At 39.3% G+C, this 8,770-nt stretch overlaps 1 protein-coding gene across 4 annotated transcripts; it reads left to right on the top strand.

Moving 5' to 3' along the window:
• Positions 1-525: 525 nt before the first annotated feature.
• On the top strand, positions 526-8,137 carry LOC18014544 (mediator of RNA polymerase II transcription subunit 16). Of its 4 annotated transcripts, none has more exons than XM_006396590.2 (16): positions 526-965; positions 1,049-1,117; positions 1,185-1,273; positions 1,377-1,489; positions 1,615-1,716; positions 2,081-2,171; positions 2,342-2,938; positions 3,189-3,807; positions 3,909-3,988; positions 4,288-4,370; positions 4,681-4,917; positions 5,372-5,540; positions 5,880-6,409; positions 6,651-6,827; positions 6,997-7,350; positions 7,446-8,137. In XM_006396590.2, exons 1-16 carry the CDS (start codon positions 655-657, stop codon positions 7,590-7,592), a joined length of 3,768 nt encoding a protein of 1,255 aa, XP_006396653.1. In that variant the 5' UTR covers positions 526-654; the 3' UTR covers positions 7,593-8,137. The 4 variants fall into 4 exon arrangements, with proteins under 4 accessions (XP_006396653.1, XP_024009834.1, XP_024009835.1 ...); XM_024154066.1 differs by having other exon boundaries at positions 5,847-6,409; XM_024154067.1 differs by having other exon boundaries at positions 782-965; positions 1,615-1,720; positions 5,847-6,409.
• The last annotated feature ends 633 nt before the right edge of the window (positions 8,138-8,770 follow it).

Genomic DNA, 8,770 nt, shown 5'->3' with positions numbered 1-8,770 from the left:
TAGATTTTTTAGTCTCTTATTATTTTAAGAGAAAATTAGACTATTTGACATAAGTGGTGTAGAAGAGGTTACAAATAATATATCATCAAGAAAAAATAAAAAAAAATATAAATATTTTAAATGCAAAAATATTGATAGTAAACATAAAATTCAATATAAATTTTAAAAATATATTATTTAAAATATAAATTAAAATAAGGTCTGCGCATACGCGCAAGTCTGTCCTAATAATTATAGTTGTTTTTTTACTTTTTTATGGTTGATTTTTTCATGGATAAAATTAAATTTTGTAATGTTCAAACCACAAGTCTTTAAACTTGATAAAGAAATTAAAAAAAAAAAAGGAAGATGGTAAGAAAACGAAGCAAAAAAGTAATAATATAGAGAAAGTCATCACGGTGTTCTGATCAGAATGTTTTGTTTTTCTTCGTCCCGGCGACGACTGTGGCACAAACGCTAAACAAACCAAAAAAAAAATCGCATTTTTCGATTTTGATTTTGGTTTTGGTTTTTGGAATTTTCCCCGCACTAAAGTCCCCCACTAACCCTTTCTCTCTCTCTCTACGCACAGTGCTTTCTGTCGCCTTCAATCGCGACTTTTTGGTCACTCTTTGATTTTTATAAAGATTAGGGTTTTGTTCCTTTCTCGCTGACATGAATCAGCAACAGCCGGAAGTTTCTCTGGGTAATAGCGGTGGAGGAAACATCGAGGCTCCTGCTACGGAGGAAGGAGAAGAAGAAGAAGTAGAGCAGCAGCAGCAGCAGCTGGAGGAGTCTGAATCTAGGGATCCAATTGTCGTCGAGGAGAAATCTTTAGAGAAATCAACAGAGAACATAGAGAAAGAGGATCATCAAATGGAGGTTGATCTTGTGAGTCCGGCCACTGTTTTCTGCGTCAAGCTTAAACAGCCCAATTCCAATTTGCTTCATAAGATGAGCGTCCCTGAATTGTGCCGTAACTTCAGGTTTTCAACTTTGCTCTTTCTCCGATCGACCATTTTTTTTCCAAATTTTCCGGCGAAATCACCGATTTCCTTGTTTTTGTCAGTGCCGTTGCGTGGTGTGGCAAATTGAATGCTATAGCTTGCGCTTCCGAAACCTGTGCCAGGATTCCAAGGTTTGAGTTTTGTTAATTTTTGTATCTCTTTATTTCTCATTTTCATCTTTTTTCTCATCTCTTGCAGCTCCAAGGCAAATCCACCTTTTTGGATCCCGATTCATATTTTGATACCGGAGCGCCCAACTGAGTGTGCAGTGTTTAATGTTGTGGCAGGTATTTTGATATTCCTTTTCTTTTTTATTTTTCAGTGAACTTTGTTGCTCTAGAAACCAGAGTTTTTGTTTTAGATGATTATGATGCAATTTTGTTCTTGTAGATTCTCCTCGTGATTCTGTCCAATTTATCGAATGGTCTCCTACTTCTTGTCCTCGTGCGTTACTCATTGCTAATTTTCATGGACGGATAACTATCTGGACGCAGCCTACTCAGGTTAGTACTCCTGATCACTGGGATCGACCATTGAGTCACCTGTATAAGTCCTCTGTATCTTATTCTTCTGTGTCAAGATGTTTACCACACCCTCGTTTAATCTGTTATCTTGATTGTTGTTGCAGGGTTCGGCTAATCTAGTGCACGATGCTACCTCCTGGCAGTGTGAGCATGAATGGCGTCAGGACATTGCAGTTGTTACAAAGTGGTTGGCGGGGGCTTCTCCAGTATGTAATTTATTTTCTTACTTATTTGACATTCTATCTTTTGCATGACATGTTTGTGCCCTCACGAGTCCATTAAATGACTTTCGGAGGGGATTCATGTAAGAGTGGGGAATGTGATTGCGAAATCGTTAGTAATTGAACCTAAATTGACTCCCAAAAGATCTTCCATTTAAATTTCTCAGATGCGTTTCTATAATGATAGGCATGAACAGATAAGGAATGAGTAATGGATAGATGATACTATTATTGCGAAGTACATGTTCTGAAGGGCTAATATAATGTTGTTTCTGTCCCAGCCTATCAGGTTGCTGCCCTAGGTATATCCTAAGAAATTTATTCTGTTTCTTTTTTTTCCGAAAATCAGTATAGGTGGTTGTCCTCCAAGCCAAGCTCTGGTACAAATTCAAAGTCAACATTCGAGGAGAAATTTCTCTCGCAGAGCTCTGAAAGCTCAGGTTTTCTTCTTCTCACTTCTTGTATCCTATTTGTTATTGATATATTTAGAAACTATGTCAGTCTCTTTGACATACCTATATGCTACAAGATCGATGCAACATGTTATGCTTTCCATGTTATGGCATGGCGCATTTCTGCGACGGTTCTGATTCTCTACCATTTGTTGCAGCTCGGTGGCCCAACTTTCTCTGTGTATGCTCTGTTTTCTCATCCGGCTCTGTTCAACTTCATTGGTCCCAGTGGCCTTCTAACCAGGGAGGCACTGCACCAAAGTGGTTTAGTACAAAGAAAGGTCTTTTAGGTGCAGGCCCTAGTGGGATTATGGCTGCTGATGCTATCATAACAGACAGTGGTGCCATGCATGTAGCGGGGGTTCCAATTGTAAACCCTTCAACAATTGTAGTATGGGAGGTGACCCCTGGCCCTGGAAATGGACTCCAGGCGACTCCAAAAATCTCTACAGGCAGTCGTGTGCCACCATCGCTTAGTTCTTCCTCTTGGACAGGCTTTGCTCCTTTAGCTGCATACTTGTTCAATTGGCAAGAATACTTGATATCCGAAATAAAGCAAGGGAAGAAGCCCACAGATCAAGAATCCAGCGATGCAATATCACTTAGCTGCTCGCCAGTTTCCAATTTTTCTGCCTACGTAAGTCCTGAAGCTGCATCTCAGTCTGCAGCAACCACTACGTGGGGATCTGGAGTTACTGCGGTTGCTTTTGATCCAACTCGTGGTGGTTCAGTTATAGCTGTTGTTATAGTTGAGGGTATAATTCTCATCCTTATCTGAATCTCTTACTGTTTCTGTGGTAGAAATAAATATTTTGAGTTTTACATTGAGTTGTTGGCCAATCATATAGAAATGCTCTTATATTGAATATTGAATAGCTGAGCTGCCGTATGAAAAAAAATAGTGAAGCACAAAAGATTCACTCTGTTCTTGAAAACAAATGCTAATTAAATGCATCTGCAATACATGTTCCCAAGATGCTAATATATCGTTATCTACGTCTGCAGGGCAGTACATGTCCCCGTATGATCCAGATGAAGGTCCCTCAATCACAGGCTGGAGAGTACAGCGCTGGGAATCAAGTGTTCAACCTGTTGTATTGCATCAGATATTTGGAAACCCAACTTCGAATTTTGGTGGACAGGTCCCCACACAAACTGTCTGGGTATCCAGAGTGGATATGAGCATACCACCTACAAAAGATTTTAAGAACCATCAAGCAGCTGCTGCAGGACCAAGTGTGGATGGACAAAAGGAGCCTGAATCTGGTGATGAGAAGACTAACAAGGTTGTTTTTGACCCTTTTGATTTGCCAAGTGATATTCGTACACTTGCACGGATCGTCTATTCTGCTCATGGTGGTGAAATTGCGATTGCTTTTCTTCGTGGTGGAGTTCATATCTTTTCTGGTCCAACATTTTCACCTGTTGAAAACTATCAAATAAATGTTGGTTCAGCAATTGCTGCACCTGCATTTTCACCAACAAGCTGCTGCTCGGCTTCTGTATGGCATGATGCTGCCAAGGACTGTGCAATGTTGAAAATCATCCGCGTTCTTCCTCCTGCCCTTCCACGTAACCAATCAAAGGTTGATCAATCAACATGGGAGCGGGCGATTGCTGAGAGGTATGTCATCCCTTGTGTATAGTGTCTAGCCTGTTGTCTTGCAAAGGAAAAATTATGGTTGAATTGACATGTGGATATGACGGTACACTTTGCTTGAACAGGTTCTGGTGGAGTCTTTTGGTCGGAGTTGATTGGTGGGATGCAGTTGGCTGTACACAGAGTGCTGCAGAGGATGGCATTGGTATAATTTATTAGTGCTCATAATGATTGATTTTAATGCTGAAATCTTAGAACAACCATTGTTTAGTTTTGCTTACAAAATGATCTCATTTCATACTATAAATTTGGCGATGATTTCTTCTTCAATATCTTAGTGTCATTCATTTATTCCATATTGTAGAAAGAGGGTCTTGTACTTAAAAAATTATGATAAGCTCTGAATGATATAGAACATAGTGGTTCAAAAGCTATACTGTCTTGTTTGAATCATATACGGTTGTAAGCATCGGTTGACGCGTTTCCTTTTCTTGATGATTCCAGTTTCACTGAACAGCGTGATTGCTGTCATGGATGCTGATTTTCACTCCCTTCCTTCAACACAGCACAGACAACAATATGGTCCTGTATGTTTTTCTAAACTTGTAACCAACTCATTTATCTTTTCTCTCTTTTGAAATGTTTGGTTGGCGCCTTGGCGGTAGCTTTGTTATCTCTTGATAAACAATCTGCCCGTAGTTATCTGATTTTGGATTATCGAAGTAGCCAATATAGATAATGCATCTGATTCTAAGAAACTGAACAGAATTTTGGCAATCTACTACTTGTGAGGCTCTGTGTTTTTTTGTTTTGTTTTGTTTTATTTTATTTTTACTTTCTTACCAATTTCGGTTGCTTCCACTGTTTGGTAATACCATGTATTTTTATGGTTTTCAGAACTTAGACAGGATCAAATGTCGTTTGCTTGAAGGAACCAATGCTCAAGAGGTTCGCGCCATGGTTTTAGATATGCAAGCAAGGTTGTTACTGGACATGCTTGGAAAAGGAATTGAATCAGCTCTTGTGAACCCTTCGGCTTTGGTTTTTGAGCCATGGCGAGCAGATGGGGAGACAATATCAGGCATTAATCCGGAGGCAATGGCTGTTGATCCTGCTCTTGTTTCCAGTATTCAGGTATATCTAATCTACCTCCAAGTTTAAGGATGTCGGTTACTATTTTTTTTTTATGACATGAAAATTCAAGGATGAAATCCTGGGAAGTGTTACTGCACTGCAGTGTTTTCATTTAAGAGTTGTAGGTCGTTCATGTGTTAGTTTTGCTGGTGTATCTTACTCCAAGACGCGCTGTATTTGTATTAGATTTGGTTATTTTGCAATATACAATTTAAGTTAGCGAATTGTGCTAGAGATTATTTCCTTAAAGTCGGCATAGTATATTCTGGTCATGGGTCACATAATATGAAATAGACCGTATTACTATCCTTTTAGAGTAGTTTATAGGTCCATTAGCGCATGGAAAGAAGATTCTGCTTAGCGACACTGCAGAGTCAGATCGGCCCCTACTAATTAGTTTTCTGTTACTAATTTTTCTGCCTTTCTCTAATTCTTTTTTTCATTTCTTATACAGGCTTATGTGGATGCTGTTCTTGATCTTGCTTCTCATTTCATCACACGTTTAAGACGCTATGCGAGCTTTTGTCGGACACTTGCGAGCCATGCTGCTTCCGCTGGAACTGGCAGTAATCGCAACATTACCAGTCCCGCACAGAATGCATCATCTCCTGCACCAACTCAGGGTCAGTACAGTATGCCGTTTATTTGGTCATGTCTAATTTGCTTAAGCATGACAAATGGGGGAAGGGTACATAGTGGTAGAAGATATCATTGTCTTGCGGGTTGGTAATGATAGAAAACACAGGGTTGTCCTAGAATTAATGAATATGATATGAGTTCTGAAGTCTAGATTTTCCTCTTGTCAATATATTTTAGTGTATCATTTTAGGTATATCTTTGACAGGTACAATAGGTTATCTTTGTTGTTGGGCTTGGCATGTCTCTTGTAGGGATGTAATTGAGGGATATCCCAACTCTTTAATGTGCAGTTCTTCCTGACAAGTCACTGAATCATGCCGCAGGACAACCTACTACTACTACTACTACCACTACTACTGCTACTACTACAAACTCCAGCGGCAGCACACAAATGCAAGCTTGGATGCAGGGTGCCATAGCAAAAATTAGTAGCTCAAATGATGGAGTATCAAACACTACTGCAAGCCCAATCAGTGGTTCAGCTACGTTCATGCCAATCAGCATCAATACAGGAACATTTCCAGGAACGCCTGCTGTGCGCCTCATTGGGGACTGTCATTTCCTTCATCGTTTATGCCAGCTGCTGCTCTTCTGCTATTTCCAGCGATCGCAACCTTCACGAAATCCTCAGAGAAATGCTGATATTAGTTCCCAAAAACTTCAAACGGGGGCTACCAGCAAGTTGGAAGAGGTCAACTCTGCTAAACCAACCCCTGCCTTGAACAGGATAGAGGAAGGCCAGGGATTCCGGACTTCCCAGTTGGGTGCTGGGGTGAAAGGGATTGATGAAAATTCTGCTCGTACAACAAAAATGGGTTCTGGGAATGCTGGTCAAGGATATACTTTTGAGGAGGTGCGAACCTGTATTCATGTATTCTCTTTACTTTTATTCAACCATCCGTGAAAATCTTGTTGTTGTTACCTCAAGAATAGAGCTTAAGCTGACCAGTATGGGTGAGGATAATGGGAACCCTAGGTTGGTTGATTGAGATCTTGAAACGAAGGAAAAAAATGCCAATGTTGATAGTTCATTAATCTTGAAAGATTCTCTTAGTGACATGATTAAGTTGACAAGTCACGCTTTGATCTTCCAGGTGAGGGTTCTTTTCCATATACTAATGGATCTCTGCAAGCGAACATCTGCTCTTGGGCATCCCTTGCCTGGCTCTCAGGTCGGTAGTGGAAACATCCAAGTTCGACTGCACTATATTGATGGGAATTACACTGTGTTGCCCGAGGTGGTAGAAGCAGCTCTTGGACCCCATATGCAGGTATTCTGTGTTTGTGTTTAATAGAAAAAAAATGAAGCTGTTTGTTTGTTCTTGTTGGTGCTGTTTGGTGAACTACATTAGGAAATTATATCTTTTGAGCTCTCTCTTTCTTCCCTGGTTTCTCAAATGATCTTTTTTTTTTGTTATTGTATAAAAACTAAATAAACAGAACATGCCTCGTCCAAGAGGAGCTGATGCTGCTGGTCTTCTACTTCGGGAGTTGGAGCTTCATCCGCCATCCGAAGAATGGCATAGAAGAAATTTGTTCGGCGGTCCCGGGTCAGAGCCTGAGGATGTGGTCCCGTCAGATGATACTTTCAAGCAGAGTCATTCCTTGGATCTGCCTGATGTATACAGCAGAGTCCAAAGTCTTTGGCCAAGAAAACGCAGAATGTCTGAAAGAGATGCAGCTTTTGGTTCAAATACTTCAGTTGGTTTGGGTGCATATCTTGGAATTATGGGTTCTCGTAGGGATGTTGTCACCGCGACATGGAAAACTGGTCTTGATGGAGTTTGGTACAAGGTTACTCTCATATATTTCCCTGCACATTTCTTTAATGTTTACTATACAATACTCTTCGGTCACACCTCGTAACATGATTGTTTTCTTTATTACAGTGCATAAGATGCCTAAGGCAGACATCTGCTTTTGCTTCACCAGGTGCTTCTAAGCAGCCAAATCCTAATGAAAGAGAGACTTGGTGGACCAGCCGTTGGGTTTATTGCTGCCCCATGTGTGGTGGAACTTGGGTCCGTGTTGTATAGAAGATCAAATGAAATGCCAATCTACTGTACTGGCTTTGTCAAGTATCAAGATAACTTGAGGAGAGTGCAAAGCCAAACCAATGGTAACTTGAGGAGAGTGCAAAGCCAAACCAATGGGCTAAAGAGGTAGTAGAATTTTAGCTTACATAGAATTATTCACTGGTGTCAGTCTTTGGTACTCCTAATCTTTACTCCCGGCGAACCGTGTCATCTAAACACTTATTAAAATATAAGTCTTGAATGGAATCAGGAGCTAGATGGTCTCTTCAAAATTCGGACTGTGTACTGAAACGGGTCTTGATGTATAGTGACTTGGTAGAGCCCTTATGGTTTATAGGTTTGCTTCTTGTGGACTGTCAAAACTCTTGAGGCTACGACCTCATTCTTTGATTTCTCAAAAGGGATGTAGTAGAGTGACTGTAGAGAGCATAATGATGATAATGATGGTGTAATAGAGTTCATGATGGTGATGGTGTAGTAGAATCCATGAAGGCAAGATTGTGTCATGAAAAGTTTATTCATTCGTTGGCTTTTGGTTTGTAGTTCACGATTTTATATCAAGTACTAATTTAAAGTTACAGCGATATATTTAGCTTAAACGGATCAATTCAATCAAAACTAGTTATGAGAACTTTCTATATTTACGACGTCTGAAGACATGCACTGACATATTCGAAAAAAATCATAGAAAAATGTTATCAAAGGTTTCGACTTTCGGACTAAAATCACCTTTAGTTGTAAAGATCTATTGATTTTAATACTAAGAGTAAGAGCTATTGTCAGTAAAGATATTATAAAAAGAAAGTTATCATCAAACAAGACGTTGCTGCTACGTTGTTCTAAACATGTGTATTGGGCAATTCTCAAAATTCATATTTTCTAAATAAACTCTAAACTAAGTAAAAGTTATTCTCTTATACGAAGAAATGATATCTAGGACGATGTTAGAGGTATAGTTTTTCTTGATTTCTTGTCACGGGTATGTATAATAATTTTTCTCATTCTAAGAATTTCCAACAAAAACTTTGTACTTTGAATTGCAAAAATTTGAAAATTGATATTTTTTTAGACAATTTCTCATTGTTAGATTTCTCATTGTTAGACAATTTTTTGTACTTTTTATTTTTTATTTTTAAAAATACAAAACAAAGTCACCAAAAATATGCTGAGTTTTTTTT

This window comes from Eutrema salsugineum, unplaced genomic scaffold, assembly GCF_000478725.1.
Source record: "Eutrema salsugineum unplaced genomic scaffold, Eutsalg1_0 scaffold_3, whole genome shotgun sequence".
In the NCBI taxonomy this organism is placed as follows: domain Eukaryota; kingdom Viridiplantae; phylum Streptophyta; class Magnoliopsida; order Brassicales; family Brassicaceae; genus Eutrema; species Eutrema salsugineum.
The sequence above is the reverse complement of the archived record's forward strand: the minus strand, read 5'-3'. Positions and strand labels throughout refer to the sequence as shown.

What these genes read in the sequence shown, in the direction of transcription:
- LOC18014544 (XM_024154066.1), top strand. Translation starts at nt 655, where the DNA reads ATGAATCAGCAACAGCCGGAAGTTTCTCTGGGTAATAGCGGTGGAGGA. An exon ending in AGTGTTTAATGTTGTGGCAG is followed by an intron (nt 1,274 to 1,376) that starts GTATTTTGATAT and finishes TTGTTCTTGTAG; the next exon opens with ATTCTCCTCGTGATTCTGTC. An exon ending in CTCTTGTTTCCAGTATTCAG is followed by an intron (nt 4,918 to 5,371) that starts GTATATCTAATC and finishes TTTCTTATACAG; the next exon opens with GCTTATGTGGATGCTGTTCT.